Source organism: Pangasianodon hypophthalmus, chromosome 10 (assembly GCF_027358585.1).
Source record: "Pangasianodon hypophthalmus isolate fPanHyp1 chromosome 10, fPanHyp1.pri, whole genome shotgun sequence".
In the NCBI taxonomy this organism is placed as follows: Eukaryota; Metazoa; Chordata; class Actinopteri; order Siluriformes; family Pangasiidae; genus Pangasianodon; species Pangasianodon hypophthalmus.
In genome coordinates, this window is record NC_069719.1 from 15,450,618 (window position 1) to 15,467,341 (window position 16,724).

At 38.2% G+C, this 16,724-nt stretch overlaps 2 protein-coding genes across 2 annotated transcripts in view; one reads left to right on the top strand and one right to left on the bottom strand.

The window, feature by feature from the left end:
• The first annotated feature begins 176 nt into the window (after positions 1–176).
• On the top strand, positions 177–4,304 carry ngb (neuroglobin). Its single transcript, XM_026933820.3, has 5 exons — positions 177–593; positions 755–1,002; positions 1,576–1,684; positions 1,806–1,925; positions 2,097–4,304. The coding sequence occupies exons 2-5, from the start codon at positions 905–907 to the stop codon at positions 2,247–2,249; spliced, it is 480 nt and encodes a 159-aa protein (XP_026789621.1). The 5' UTR covers positions 177–593; positions 755–904; the 3' UTR covers positions 2,250–4,304.
• Positions 4,305–12,477: 8,173 nt separating this feature from the next.
• The window catches only part of tmem63c (transmembrane protein 63C), a 32,496-nt gene continuing 28,249 nt past the window's right edge, over positions 12,478–16,724 (bottom strand). The window contains exons 19-23 of the mRNA XM_026934295.3: positions 16,272–16,377; positions 15,292–15,459; positions 14,971–15,086; positions 14,710–14,784; positions 12,478–14,464 (exon numbers count right to left, since the gene is read on the bottom strand). Coding sequence (XP_026790096.1) covers positions 14,240–14,464; positions 14,710–14,784; positions 14,971–15,086; positions 15,292–15,459; positions 16,272–16,377 — 690 coding nt within the window. The 3' untranslated portion in view covers positions 12,478–14,239. The remainder of the gene's footprint in view (positions 14,465–14,709; positions 14,785–14,970; positions 15,087–15,291; positions 15,460–16,271; positions 16,378–16,724) is intronic.

Below are 16,724 nucleotides of genomic sequence, written 5' to 3' on the forward strand. Positions count from 1 at the left end.
TGCTTGACAGGATAATGTGCTTAATATCTTGTTATGGATATTTTCATGAATTTGGTGCCATCACTATGTACACCTAATATATAAATATATGAAAAATATGAAAATAAATTTTCCTTTCAATTAATGGCCATGGACTCACCTGCAGGAGGAGCTGTGCCTCATAACATCTTCATCTTACTAATGCTAGAAGCATTATGAGCCACAGACTCTCTCTGTCTGTCTATCTGAGCCTGCTGTATAGGAGGACAAGAACATGTAGGAGTCTGCAGTGTGCATGTGCAAAAGCTAGAAAGATGAGAGAGCTTGATACAGAAGGGCTAATGGCAGATATCGACTCCACAACCTTGTCATCTCACATTGACTGCACATCAAACTAGGCTGTGTGAGGGCGCGAGCTTCAGCAAGGGGAGAGGGAACAGAGAGTGAGTGAGTGAAAGAGAGAGAGATAGGGAGAGAGAGAGAGAGAGAGAGAGAGAGAGAGAGAATAAACGCAAGGCTTTACATGCACATATTCACACAGAACACCCTGAATTCCCAAAGCCCGAGAGGGAGCCACAGAGAAAGCGAGGTCACTCTAGAGCAGAAAAATCAAGGTATGTCACCTGAGCAAACACCATACACTACTAGGATGCTAGGACAATTTAATTCAGATATTATTCAAAACCATTTTTTATTTCAGAAAGATTTTTTTCTTTACACTTGTGGCTTATTGACAGTCTTCTTCTCATCAAAGACTTTTTCCCTTGATTTCCAGGTTGACCAGAAGTAAAGATCTTTCTTGTTGTGGGATTAAAGAAATGGGAACTGTAGATCAGGAAGTCGTGGTTTGATACAGAGGACACCAAATTTGAGGCAATATTCTTGTGCAAGTTAAGGCACAGCATCACCTTCACTTAGTGAAAACATGGAGAAACTCTCAGGCAAAGACAAGGAGCTGATCCGGGACAGCTGGGAGAGCCTGGGCAAGAACAAAGTCCCGCACGGCATCGTCATGTTTACCAGGTAGTGTATCCATGCATAACATTCACATTACTGCATGCTCAGAGATAGATGCTTGGCATGGGATATCTGGGATCTGAGAGATTTTCTAATTTTTTTCACAAGTTGGGAATGAAGACATTTTTAGAAATGCTATTCTGAGACGTAATTGTGAATTTCTTATTGATCTAGCAACACTGTTATTGATGAAAAGCAGAGCATAGACTATTACTTCTTTCACTATTAACTGTGAGTTTGCAGTGATTCGATGACCGCTCATTAATTCATTACTGACTTAATATAGTAGCTCAAATGAACAATACAAGACATTTGATCACAGAAGTAGTTAAGAGTGATAAATCTTGAAACACCTGACCTATCCAAAGTAAACAAACACATCAAACATGCACTCTCATCTTGTGGCTGACTGGCGCTTCTGCCGCACTTCAGCCAGAGGCTTGACTTGTTGCTTGGCGACAGGCAAAATCAAGATCTCTATTTCAGTTCAAATCGATTGCCTGAGAGCTGCAGAGTAACACCAGTGTCAATAATGCTGGCCAATATATAGGCAATATAAAGTACCAGTGTGTCTTATAGGTTGTTTGAACTGGACCCAGCTCTGCTCTCCCTCTTTAACTATAAAACCAACTGTGGAGTAGTGCCTGAGTGTCTGTCTAGCCCTGAGTTCCTGGAGCATGTCACCAAGGTGAGACCAGTGACCTCTTCTCCCTTTACTACTGATTGCATGAGATTAAATTACTATGTAACTGCAAAACGCTGACTTCTTAATTCTGAAAAACATCGAAACATTGACCGTTTGTGTCCAGGTGATGTTGGTGATTGATGCAGCTGTCAATCATCTCGACGACCTGAATTCTTTGGAGGACTTTTTGTTGAACCTGGGCAGGAAGCACCAAGCTATTGGCGTCAAAACCCAGTCCTTCGCTGTAAGTACTGGACTGCTCCAGACATGACTGTGTTTGCTTACAAATCCTCTGGATGAGGCTAGATGAGTCAATGTGCTCCACAAATGATCCTGTTCTTTAAAATATATAACAGCAGTAGCAGTAGTAAGTCTAAAGAAAAATTCAGACAGACCTCATGTCTCTGTTGGTCAGGTGGTTGGAGAGGCCCTGCTCTACATGCTACAGTGCAGTCTTGGAACAGGCTACACAGCTGCACTGCGCCAGGCTTGGCTCAACCTGTACGCTATCGTGGTGGCTGCCATGACCAGAGGCTGGGCAAAGAACGGAGAACACAAGTCCAACTAAGCAGTGGTAGAACATAGAGAAAGATTTACCCTAAAGTTGGGCCAGAGAAAACCTTGTAGTCAGTGCATTGGGCCGAGTCGTGTGCTCACAGGCCAAGTATCTCTAACGTATGACGTCTGATATATTTGTAGTTAAAGTGGTTAGAGATGATGAGTACTATCGGTGCAATAATTTGTAGGTTCGATTGTTTGAAATACAGACAACACAAAGATGAAACAGTTTAAGGCTGAGGCTTCACAACTGGAACTTGCCTTGTATATAATGGCTTGACGTGTCTCCTATCTCTACTGGCTGTTGTGCTGTTTTTGATGTTTCTTACATAAATGTCATGAAACAGAGATTTGACTATGCACCATCAGCCTGTTCAACTTGGAGCAACACTGGCTCGACTGTTCTGTCTCTCTGGAACTAACAACACTAACAATCTACAAAGCTTTCTGATCGTTGTAATCTAAATTACTATAAAACTTCATCTGATTCATAAACATTCTTTACATTTTCAGGAGTGAAAGTATAATGTTCTCTGTAACAATATTGTAAGAACAAGAAAGCAATCAGTAAAGGTTTTCAGGAAAAAGAGGTAATCTTCAATTTCAGTATTATTACATATGAAAAACCAATGCTAAGAATCATTACAAATAATAAGATTTTTAAGACTGTTAGTTTCTGTGCCACATTATTACCTTACATTTCATTATTCATTTTACAGACTAACAAAAAACGAGAACAGACTGTTACTTAACACAAAGAGACTGTTATGTCATATACACTGATCCAATTACACTGATCCAGCACTGATCCTGCGTAATTGATCACCTCACTGATAATAAGTTAACCAGTACAATACAAATTAATTTATTTAATATAAATTTAGCTAAAATAAATTAATTTATTTTAGCTAACACTGCTTCTGAAAGTAATTTATTGTTGAATGACTGTTTTAAATGGCTTGCACATTGTAAAAGTCATAAACAGTAACGTTGACGGGATACACGGACGCCTTTAAATGTGAGCCCTAAGATGTTAAAAGCGATGATTTCCTGTTTGCTGCTATACATATTTTAAAAGTCTCTCAGTAGTACTACAGAAATATGGTTCTCTTTATATAAGAAATATTACTAGATTTAATAATAATGCCAAGCATCTTAACACATGGCAAGTTACAATGACATCATGTAAACCATTACGTGTTATTCTGCACAACATTATATTCAAGGTACTGTCATGTAATGTAGTTCTTCTTTCTTGGTGTTATACTATCTACTGTATTTACAGCCTATTTTTGTATTTTGGTGTGTATGTGAATAGGTATTGGTACACTGTTATTACTTGGTGGTGCTGTATAACATTCTTGTGTAAAATACTTTTTTTCTCTCAGTCCTGGACTGCATTCATTCGAAAGGATGTACAGTAGGCTTTGAGATGTCAATGACTTTCAGCACAGAAAATGATCTGATTTAATTGAACCTAAATTAGATGCATTCATAATTAAAATGTTCCTTCACTCAAACTTTAAAATTATTGTAAGCAGTGTTTTAACTCCTTGAACCTCTGGCAGTGTTCAGCAGTGACCTGTGGCTTATTATACAGTTATTCATCTTAAAGCTAATTATTCAGTAACTACAGTGAAATTAATAGTATTATATGTAACATGGAATGTAAATCCGGGCCTGTGGACAGTTCCTGAGGGTTTATGGAGTTAAAGGGTAAATATTCTCACAGCACTATAAACAAACTTGTTAATGTCTTTATCTATTTATCCAAGAACTGTTGTGTGAGTGTATTGCTATATTTGATTCAGTAATGTTCTTTATTCTCTGGATATTCTGTAACTGAAGTGGATGTCTACCTCACTCATGTAGCTGCTGAGAACAGCGATGATATGACCTGACTCCTCAACCAAAAAATACTCATGCTTCACAAGCACTGTACATCTTGTGTTTCTTCAAACATGCTGTAACACAAATAATAGTGGGCTCTGTCAAGCTATTCTGTCAGGATTTGTTTAGAGCTCATGTGTTCAAATGACATGAATAAAGAATACTCAATGTGTCATTTTGCTGAAGCTCCAGCATCTCATTCCAATGATGAAGCAATTACATGGTGCTGTTTTTCTCTCTGTTTCTATAGAATTATATAACGTAGTCTCCCTTAGGGAAGGAAGAAATGTCTGAATAACAGTCGTTCCTCATAATAGTTTGTGTCAGTTCCAAGTGTTAAGGGATTCAGAAGTAATAATGTGCTTGGATTGCTCTTGCTCTCTCTCTAGTAAACCAAACCCATTCGACAGTGACAGTGTTAAATATATACGATGGGTGTAAGTCAGGTAATCAACACTGTTCACTGTCTCTGTGGATGTGTTGAGGTGTACCTAGATGCAATTACACTGCATTATTGTAAATGTCACTTGCAGGACTGATTGTCAGGTCTAGAAACAGTCCCAGGTGCCCACACAAGGCCAGATCTGCCTCCCACTCATTTCATTTCAGTTTCTGTTCTCGCTGCTAGCTTTAAGACATCTACAGTTCTACCTTAACATTCCTTATTTCTGAGTTTTTCTCTGTGGCCTAAACATTTACGCATGCACCTTGCACACATAATATTTAGACAGAAAAAAGTAGCGGAAAGAAGGAAAAAGACCCTGTTTTTGTTTCCAAAGGGCTTTAATTCAGGCATATCTCAGGGCATACTGTATTCTGTCTTGTTTATTAATTTCTGCTTATGTCTTGCTGTCTGTAAAGTGATCTTGGCTTTTAAAAAGCTGCTATATACATGAAATGTATGGTAATGCTTCACATTAAGTCATAATTAACATTTTGATGCATTAACTAATCATAAGCATCAAGTCAACAGTAGCAGAAGCATAGATAATGTTAACAAGATATAGTTAGGATTTAGCAAAGGTAACACATATCAATTGATTGTTGAAGTATTAACTAAACACGCATGCATGAATGTTTATGTTGATATTTATTCCAGCCATAAATCCACATAAATGTATATCATGTTACTAAATACTGATAATTAACTGAACTCAGGTCTCCAGGTGGAAATATCAGAACCAATCATTTAGCCTCACTAATGAATTTTGCCTATTCAGCACTATAAACATATTACTAAACTTTTATATAATAAAAAAAAACTTTATTTTTTTGTTAGTTTATTAATGCTAAAGTATATTAGTTAAAGGGATTTGTTGTCTCTATTTTAATAATAATAATAATAATAATAATAATAATAATAATACATATAGCCCAGACATGCTCATGCTATATCTGTCCCCAAATGTTTGATCAGGTAAAGGGAGGAGACAGTAATAAAAAGAAGCAAATCAGACAAGGGATAATTATTTTTAGAAAGTCTGCAGCATGTTTTGGAAGCAGGGCACTGGCAATTACCATAGCAACGCCTGCGATGCCGAGCACAAGAGAGTCTGAAGTGGGGTTTTTGTATCTCTGTAGACTGACACTCTCTATTAGAGTCTGAAGGGCGCCAGTGAAGGGCATACTGGGATTGGAGGGCTGGCACAGCTGAAGTGCATACTGACTTATCTGATCTATGATTCTAAATAATGACACTTGGGTTGAAGGCAGCTGTGTTATTACAAGTTTTTACGAGGGCTCTCTCAGCAATGCAGCCTCAGTTTAAGTGTCTGCTTAATACTCAGTCCTATGTATACTTTACCAATTATGGTAACTAACAGGATAGAATGAGCAACAGAGTTAGTAACATGAGTTAGTAGCACCTAGCAAATGTGTTAATCCACTTAATGTGCACGCAGACTTTAAAATGATATGCCAGAGCTGTGCAATTCTGCATGGCATGCTATAGATTCGTGAGCTATATCACGCTAGCAACACCTTCCACAGTGAAGCGGGGCTGCTGACACCTTACGGTCCGTGCTGTTAATGTTCTCTCTTTCTAATGAGAAAGTCCGTCTGTGGCACAGCCACTGCCAAGGCCCCAACTCCTCTTATATATATCTCTCTACTGATTTCATCCATGCAGTGCACAGTTATCTCAAGTCTATCAAACACAGTACAGCAGACAACATACCTGCCCATGTATGACCAAATACTAAAAAATGTTGGGCTACACTCTATATGTCCACTGATTCATTTCTTCACAGGTTTACTTTTTGCATCTACCTTACAAAATCTATAGTCAAGTACCATAAACAGAGGTTTAATTGAAATGGAGTCTAATAATATATTACATCATCTTTATTATTATCACCAATACACTATTTACATGTCCATCAACTTATAGTACCAACTCCAGATTATAATCTAAAACATGTGCAAGAGATAACTATTTTAAACATGTGCAAGAGATAACTATTTATTTTTATTAAAAAACATGTGCAAGAGATAACTATTTTGATGATTTTGGTTACACTGTGTATGTCTGCTTTTATGCTGTAAATACTTACAGTTTTTGTGAAACCATCAGGTAGTAGCACAAGGTTTGAGGGCTTTTCTATGTGTAGCATATGGGGAAAGCTGCACAGTGTGGTCCACCGGGGCTTCACCTTTTAAAGGCTGCCTGTTCAGAAAGGTTGCTTAGGAGACTGAGGGAAAATGTCAAGCAGATTTCTTTTCCCCTTCTATGCTAACACTTTAAGCATGCTGCACATGTGTGTTTGAGGAATCATATGAGTGATGGTGGATTTCCTTTTGCATCTAAATACGTGCAAGAGAAGGTGAATTAATAATACTACTAATAAATGAATTAAGAATTCTTTTCATACCGTGTTGTAACAACAACAACAACAACAACAACATAATAATAATAATAATAATAATAATAATAATAATAATAATTCAAGGTATCAACTTCTGTAAATTTTCTTTAGTTTTTCTCTGACAGCCACTTTTTGAAAGTAGGACACACACAGTCACACACACACACACATACACACGCAGAGTTACTTAATAAGGTTGCACGCATGCAACACTCAGTCTTGAGTGTTTAGTATGCAGACACACTGCTCCAGCAGAACAGATCAGAGAGCCGAGCACCAGCATAAACTCAGCCACATTTGAGCCATGTAGCAGGACCACAGCAGCCACTAGGGAATTGTAATTCAGCTGAGGAATGAAAGTTTGTAGAGCTTAGAACTTATTTCTGAGCATGTAGGTCTGTTCTGATGGACATCAGAAGCCTCACATGAAGGCTTATGAACTTCCACATTAAACGCTGTAATGCAGTTTAGGCTATTTCTAGCCTTTCTCGCACGCTTCCCTAACACTTGCATGACACTTAAATGAAGACTTGGGATTTACTGAACTGCTCTCATGAAAGCGACAGCCCTGGTTGCTGCATGTCGAGTTCTTGCCTGTGGTAAAGTAAAGCAGAAGCACAACCACATCACTGGCTCTCGTTAAAGGCCTGAATGGTTTTCAGTTAGCAGCACTCCCACTAACTGGAAAGTTGGGTGCCGCTGAACTCTTGCACTCACTCACTAAATGGCGACAGACATATCTAGTAACTCGGAAATGCACTCGACCATTTAAGTGCAAGTGTGCGGTGCGATAGGGTAAAACGCCTATGTGAGTAATGTCCTTCCCTACTACTGTACTCAAGGGGTGCAGGAGCCATTTTAAAATGTAAGAACACAGCAGTTATCATTTACTTTAATCTACAGTCATAGCCACAACACAACCACCATCTTCATTGTTAGTCAAAGCAGTATGGAACTGCCCTCTAGGGTTCAGTACCATTTTCACTATACATAGGTGAAAAACAACAGGCAATTAGTGATCCCTATATTTAGTAGGGTCTATGGCCTGATTTGTACTCACTCATATATCAGCCATTCAACAAATGTTAATCTTCATAAAGTCCTTATTCACAACTCCATACATTTTAAATCCCTTTGAAATGCTAATTACTTCTTGTGGTAATTGATTTTAAAAAAATGCTATTTGACAGATATAAGCCGATGTTTCATTGAATTGTAGGGCAGCATGCTCAGAGCCCCATTTAACTTGATAAAGTTATTATTGGACCTACTGGTCAAAAACTACAACAAGCACTAACAGAGGCCCACTGGGGCAGGAATCATGCTGTGCCATGCTCACTCTATGAAGATTTTGTGTATGGGTTGGGGTGGGGGGCATAGGACAGGACAGTTAATGATACATCCTTTGTGTTCATCTTGCACACTGTGACCATGACAATGGGAACCACAACTGCTGTATCAAACGCAGTTAAATTTATAATATATGTGTGTGTGTGTGTGTGTGTGTGTGTAAATTATCAAAATGAACACTACCATCTTTTTAGTACATAGTTTTCAGTCTGCTTAGAAAAGAATGTGATTAGCAAGTTTAATCTACACTGATATCTAGCAAGCTATGTAACTAGCGAGTTGTTAATGTGTCTTCGGGAAGGCATTTAGAATGGAGTATCTGTCAACTCCCAACTGCCTATTACTTATCTTATTTTGTCTGGGTCTCATTTTTGATGTAATCACATAACTTTTTTGACTAAGTTAAAAAGTGGTAGCTAACATAACGTGTTAACGTATAGCCCACTAGTTAGCTAGTTAATTGTATTAATATAGGCTAAAGGAAACAATATGTCCATGTAGCACATAGTTTTTTTGCTCTTGACAAAAAGGCGGTATGTCATTGGTCAATATTTTGGCAATGAGCTGTGGTGCTCTGTACTCACATTCTGAAAAGATGGTCTGTCATCTGCACATGCTAATTAATATGCCTACTAGTAAAAGCATTTTATTGCCAACAAAGTCCTGCCTCAGTGTATAGCGCAGCAGGTGGTAGCTTGTGCTATAGTTACAGCATAGCACAGCGTAGTTACTGTGTTGCAGGACCATGAAGCACATTATGTTTAAACAGATTCATTCATTAGTGGGAGTTAATTAATTAGTAGGTTTTAGTAGGTTGTTTCCCTGGTTGTTGAAGATACTTGCTGCTGGTCAACTATGAATAAAAAAAAACTGTCATAGAACTGAAATAGCTCCTGGGTTAGTGATTTGTCCATATTAAAAAAAAAAAAAAAAAAAAAAAATATATATATATATATATATATATATATATATATATATATATATACCTTTTATTAGTACATTTAAATGAAATTGACTACAATATTTAGTTGTAATATTTTTAAATTTAACAGTTTAATAATTTAATACTTTACCTTTCATAACTTTCCAGTATACTTCTACTAGTACTTCATTGAAGTATTTCTTCACTTATTTCGTTATGTAACTAGGTGAAGCTCAGCTGCTTGCAGAAAACCACATTAATATGCACTAATATAGCAGACAATAAAATGAGGAATTAAGGATAGAAATACAGACAGCTACATTTTCCTTTGCCCCAAATTCTTTTGCCCCAAAGACCTTTAAAATATATATGCATTTGCATTTCAGTCACAAACCTGAGAAAGAAATTTTAATAATAGATTAATCAAAACTGCCAAATTCTTACATGACCCAGTAAGACGGACATTTAAATGATGAGCAAACATCAAATGGTCAATAAATTAAGTATTACATTTCTCCAATTGTTATTATGAATATATTTCCATAGGCATTTGTTGCTGGAACACATGGAATATCATTTTTTCTTTTCTCAATGCTATCCTTATATTCTTGGAAATTTCCATCACTTGCCACTCTGGAAGATGACTTGTCTCAAGTACTTTTTATGGTAACCTACTGTTGTGGTGACCGTTTGAAAAAAATGAAGGAACACATATTTATAGAGGAAGAAATCCTGAATAAAAGGCCATGAAGCAAGTCTGTGAAGCAGAACTTCTGAGTGCACGTTTCAGTCGGCTCACCACTCCGTCCTATAATATTAGCTTCTTCGTTGGTAACAGCACATAATGTACTGTGAAAGCATAATTGGCAGTTCTGAGGTTTCAACTTTCTCAGCAGGATATTCATTTAAGAACAGCCATTTAGTGTTCTAAGAAACACATGCCAAACAATTTTGACTTTGATTGCTCTCCCAATGCTTAAGGCCAAAGTGGAAAAAGGTATTATTGAGGCAACCTACAAATAACTGCTAAAATGTCAAAGCAACTTCAGCATAATTTCCAGTTATCACATTACTGCCCATTTTGTGATTATTGTCATTTTGTGATTACAAATTAAACATTAAACTCTTGAAAGACTCAGGCATACAGACTATGGTAACTACATACTTTTACTATTACCTTTACTGTAGTTACTGAATAATAAGATACTTACTGAAATATATGAATATGAACAACTACCATAAATGTGTCAGTGTAGTCGTGATATCTCATATAGTTCAGTATGGATTAGTTTGGGGAATCTAGCCTCTATCACTCCATAACTTCTGGTTCTCACATAATGTGTATGGACATACTAAGAATCAACACACTATAATGTACATATTGTATTACATTATTATTAAACATTCTGAAATGTGTTTTTATAAGAGCTAATTAGTATTTCTATCATAAATACAAGAAAGTGCTGCTCTTTCCTTATCTACTGTAGGCTATATTACATAATCAGAATTCTGACAATTCTGTCATTTTAATATTGAATCATAAAGCTTTGATCCCCAGTAAGGTCAAAGAAGGTGGAACTTCTCCACTTTGTATTTTTAATAATTTTTACCAATTTGTACATGTAAAACTTCTCATATACATTCAGCGGCATGTAGTCACTGCTGGTCATGATATTAGATTTGATGGCTAAAATCTAATATCTGTTAGTAGCTCGACATTGAAATTATTAAGTTTGAACAATACATTATATACCATGGTTATCGATGGCAGATGGCATAATAAGAATGATATGGGACAAACTGTTACACACACTTAAAGGCAGATAGACAGCTGCACTCAGATTTCTAATTTTTTGTTTGTTTGTTTCAAATCCATAAAGGCCTACAGGCTTCATGCTGTGGTTCCGCTCAATACCAAACATAGTAACCAGAAAAGTTTGTAACCCTTTGTGTCAAAACAAAATACTGTATTACTAAACTTATGGTTATCTGTCCTTTTATGTAATAATCTATCTGATTTTAGTTTCTCCTCTAAAGGCATTTTGGAGGAAAAACAATGATAGAGTATATAAAATCCACTTAGTTCTTGTACATTACCCATGACAGTATTTCATAGGCACCTTCTCAATCACTGCTGATAATGTGTTATGGATGCATCAGCAAAGCAGGCTGAAAAATATCAGCCCAAATGGAGTTCAACATAGAAATGAATTTCACACTGTGTAATCTGTGTCACTGATAGGCTGTGTGAATCTACAGTCTGGGCCAGAAAGAAATCAACCCCAGCCTCACTTCTGTGTAGTTTGCCTAAATCCATTAGTGGTGCTGTTGCACATGATTTCATAAAAGACCAAAATAAGCTGCCTTAAGAGATTTGTTAGACCAAATAATCTAATGTGGATGCCAAACTGGGGGGAGTATGGTGGCTTAGTGGTTAGCACATTTGCCTTGTACCTCCAGGGTTGGGGGCTTGATTCCCACTTCTGCCCTGTGTATGGGCACTTGCATTTTCTCCTCTGGCCCCCCCCCAGTTTAAAGACATGTGTTGTAATCTGATTTGCATCTCTAAATTGTCCAGTGTGTGTGTGATTGAGCCCTCCGATGGGTTGGCACCCTGTCCAGGTACAGAAAATGGATGTCAAACTGAAGCCTAATATTGATGTCTTTTTTTTTTTTCCCCATTTGCTCCCCAATTTGATCACCTGCCAATTCCAACCTTTGGGCATGGCGAAGGCTAACAAGTGAAAGTTTCATCCAAGAAAACAACCAACCGAATCTTTTCGAACTGCTGCTCGAAAATGCTCTTCTGCATACATGATCTCTCAAATGTCCATGATTGGCTAGTGTCACTGTGATAGACAGGGGAGAGAGAGTACTCCCTCCTGCACAGAGAGTGTGGCCAATTTTGCTTTCTTTGCTTCCTTCTCAGCCACAGATGGCCGTCTAACTAAAAATCTCCTGATGACAGACTAGACGCATTTCTCTTGCGCCACTCGGGAGTGTCTTTTTATATTCAAAAGACAAGGAGGGGCTTAGCTATGCTAGCCCATTTATACCAGCCACCAGTGGCATGTATAAAACATATTTATAACATTAACTCATACCAGCCATTGGTACCTTAAAATTTCAATAATACTCAATCATGTGACTGCACATGTGCATAAAGCAATTTATAAAGTAGTTTCTTACTGTTAAAGAACATACCATTGACGTGTTGTTTGCAGTTTTATTTTATTGTCTTCTGCTATAGTGCAGTGAGATACGGTACAGTGGAATACGGTACAGCAGCTCAGCCTGCAATGTGCTCCCTGTCATACATAGAAACCTCACAACCCACAAACCTCCACTGGGTGAACAAAACAAATTCTACACACTGGATGCTAGTAAACACAGTCAGCACACATTTATCAAATAAATCAAATTAATATTCAGTCTGCATCTCTCAGGGTGGTGTATTGTTTATCTAAATAGGACTGCAGAAAGGAAGAAAACTAGATGAATGTGGATGTGAAGATGGATGTTGTGCTTTATGACAGAATTTATGATTTCCTTCTTAAGTGCTAAGGCAATCACTGTGTATGCAAGTGTGTAAATGAAGTACGTACTGGACATTTTGGCACTTTGTAATCTCCTGCTCTGTTGTCACCAGTCCATGCAGCATATCACAGGCCATGCTGGATTGTCAGACATTTAAAAAAAGACTTTGTTTTTCAAATCTCTCTTCAAGGCACAGCAAGAGAGCACAAAACAAACATTCGTTTGCATTCAATTTGGCAAGAAAACCCTCCCACCCCTTTCCCAACCAGTCATATAACCACTAGCAGCAAAGAGCATAGTACAAAACTTACAAAGAGCATTAGAGTGTTATAGTAGCTGGGGCAACACTTCACCAGATTGAGAGTGCTGCAGACTGAACAGATCATGTGTAAGGAAGGTAGTTTTTAGGACGACATGCAGTTTTGAAGACCCTGGGCCCTGATGCGTGAATGCAATATTAATATCATTGTCTGTCTGATAATGTTTTTTTTCACTCTTCAAGCTTACTTTAAAGGTCATGTCTAATTAATCAAATGCTGATAGAATTCACTCCTTTTGTAATTTAATCCAACTGATTCTCTGTGTTTCTCCTATCCTAGCTAAATACATTAATTTACACTGCAGGGATAATTGTGGCTTTTGTTCCATTTTGGACTACAAACATGACTATGCAGTTAAGGAAATAAAAACAGCTGTAGTAGGCAGGTTAAAGATCGATGGAGATGGTTTCTGCACTCTTGATGCAATAAAAGATAAAGACAAAAACATTAAATGCTTATAAAACCTCCAAATTACACAGTTAAATGTCCCAAATAATAATAATAATAATAATAATAATAATAATAATAATAAAGCACAACATTTCTTCAAAGAAAAGTGATACTATACACCTTTAGATAAACCCCTAACAGCAAGTAAAAACAGCCTTGTATTATAATTTTAAAATCAAGATGAGTGATAAGCAACTAGCAACAAGTACAAATATATTCCTTCCCATGTCCAATTTTACTGACATCCTGCCTAAACAGAAGTGCACCGGGTCAAGTTTTTGGGAGCCACATAGAACAAGCACAGAAAAACACTAGTGAGGACATGACCTTAGAAATCAGCAGAGCCAAGGAAAAGCTCCTCCAAAGCACAGGGTCCAGTTTTCCATACTTCCGTCAGCAATGGTGCCAGACGCCATCAGCCTCAAGAAAGGCCCAAGAAAAACAGAAGAGAACAGAAGAAGACAGAAGGCTATAGAGCAAGAAAGATTGCGAAAGAAAGACAGACAGACTGAGTGGCCACACATTGTGCCAGATCCACTCCTGAAATGGTTTGAAAGAAATAAAGGGAAATCGAAGGGAAAAAAAATGCAGCATTGTGCCTCAGTAACAGCCTCAGGTTAAGGTGAGGCAGGGGGCTTTTTATTTTGCTGGTAGAGGTGAGTGGGTGTCACTGGTAGTCCACTGGGCTGTCCATCAGAGAGCTGGAGCAGACGGGCCCTGGTGTGTCCTCAAGCTCCGTCTCAACTGTCTCCTCCACATCTTTCCCAGTTGCCCCCTCTTCCTCGTGCACCGAGGCCTGGCAGTTGCCCATGGTGCCATAACTCTGGTGGGCAGGAGAGGGCATGGGTGTCAGACCCAGCTCCGGTTCCAATAAGACTGATGCTATGAAAAGCTGAGCAGAGAGGAGGAGAGAAAGAGACAGGATATTACTCTTTTCAGGATACTGGGCATTTTCACCTTATGCAGTAATGTCTTCTGTGTCAGACTGATTTTGTTTGAGTGAGAAAGTGGTGAGTAGGTGGACACAATATTTAATGACTGCTATATTAAGTGGTCAGTACGTTTTCTTTAGCTAGTATCAAAGGAGGGCAGATGATGTTTTAAGGATGCAATGAATGAAATGCAATAAGCAGATACATTAGCAGTAGTCGCGGTGGATGCAGTGCTTCTCTCCATATCACTGTAGGCTCCTTCTGTGGTTGTATCAGACATCTGAAAAATGGGTAATGCATGAAGGTTATGCAGCATGTAACCCAAAAGGCACTCATAGCAAAACGGCACTAATTCTTTACATCATAAGTTAATAACATTTCATCACAAACTTATTACATGTATATGTACTTCAGCCCTAAAGTAATAAAAGGAGATTACATATGATTGCACTAATCCATGGCTCACCTGATAGCTTGTTGATCTGTCTGGCTGTAGTTTTTTCAGACAGATTCCAAAGATGGAGAAGATGATACACAATAGTACAGAGACGAATGTGAAAAGAGTGATGGGTCGCATTGGCCCTGAAAACACACCAGTTATACAATGAGGCTATTACACAGTTTACAGTTCTTCCTCTCTCAGCAGATTCATTTACCTGCAAAATCATAAACAGCCTAGGAAATTATTGTACAATGGAAATATATAAAATAATGTTGAGAATGTGTCAATTAATGAGAATACTAAGAACAGACACTATGAATCGTGTTTTGTTTACTGGCATCTTACCGAGTCGCAGCACAGAGAAGAAGAGGAGCCAGAACATGCAGAGAATTGGTGCCACAAGCACCTGCCTGATAGCAGCTGAGTGGATGTGCTGACTCAGCTTGGTGGGAATGTAGGCATAGTAGATGTTATAGCGGTCAACCATGTGCTTCAGAATCAGATACAACAGCCCTAAAACAGGTAGATCATTCCTATTACTAAAATGGCAAAAATAAAACATTTCACTTTATCACAGGAGATGAGCAATGCTTGTTCATGAAATAACAGGAAATATTGAAAACTATCACACAGAGACATAAAGATCACAGCTGGATGAATAAAGAATGCCCATCAAGTACATGATATTACTCGGGTGTGCAGTTCGAACCAACAGCACAGCCCAGATGTAGAAAGCAGATGTCAAATGACCTCAGTATCAAGGGGGAAAATGATGATTGTGGACTGCGGCGTAGTAAATAAACAGTCATAATGTGTGCTGGTGACAGAACAGGTGTGGAGTGGGCGTCTGGCTCTCGGCTAGACGGCTCGGAGCGTCTGGAAGACTAGAGTGGTGTTCACACCTCGCAGCCACCTCGCGTTACACTGAGATACTGTCAGTGATACGGCTCAGACGCCCACACAGCACACACTCTGCTGAGGAGGAGAACCAGAGGATCGGAGTGGAGCAAGGCAGCGTGAACACACATATATAGCAAAAGCAGGATACTGACCACAGGAGGAGGAAGAGGATTGGAGAAAAAGACTGGAAAAGAGAGACGGGATCAAAAAAGGTGGAAGGAAAGAAAAGCAGGACACAAATGTGTTCGGGGAACAGAAAGCAGATGAAAAATTAAACTAGAATAGGCAGGAAAACCGATTTCTTCAAGGAATTGAAAAGATTTACGTAGATGGTATTTGAAAAGTGGGATAAGTTAAATAAGAACAACATTGCTAAAAAATCTCAGTATAAAGTGTACACTAGTAAACCTACACTGCAAACTCACCAAAGGGTACGATGATGGGGCAGGTAATGCTATAGGTCATACTAACAGAGAATATGCACATAGTCCAGGCATACTCTAACCCAAACTGGAACTCGTAGGCCTGACTCTGCAAGAGGACAAGAGATTTAATGTTAAACAAATTATTCCGCGTAGTTAACGTAATGGTTCTTATTAGTCAGTCTTTTTGTGGTTTAGAACTATAGCAAGAAGAAGAATTAAAGCTGCCAAGCAGACTTGCAAGATGTATATACTATATCAGGAGTGCAGCACAAATGCAACTTAATGCACTCGCACTGCATCTAAAGCAAACATCTAAAACAAGCTTTACTAAAGCTATTATATAAAAATAGTATATAAAAATATACTCAGACTATAGTTCATCATGCAAACTGCACCTGGGAATGCCTACTACATGTGTTCTGCATGAGGCACATACTGCTTTTAAAAGCCACC

Bases quoted from the DNA above. Each gene is read 5' to 3' on its own strand.
- ngb (XM_026933820.3), top strand. From the start codon at position 905: ATGGAGAAACTCTCAGGCAAAGACAAGGAGCTGATCCGGGACAGCTGG. The intron at 1,003-1,575 runs GTAGTGTATCCA...TGTGTCTTATAG, and splicing joins GGCATCGTCATGTTTACCAG to GTTGTTTGAACTGGACCCAG. The intron at 1,926-2,096 runs GTAAGTACTGGA...TCTGTTGGTCAG, and splicing joins TCAAAACCCAGTCCTTCGCT to GTGGTTGGAGAGGCCCTGCT.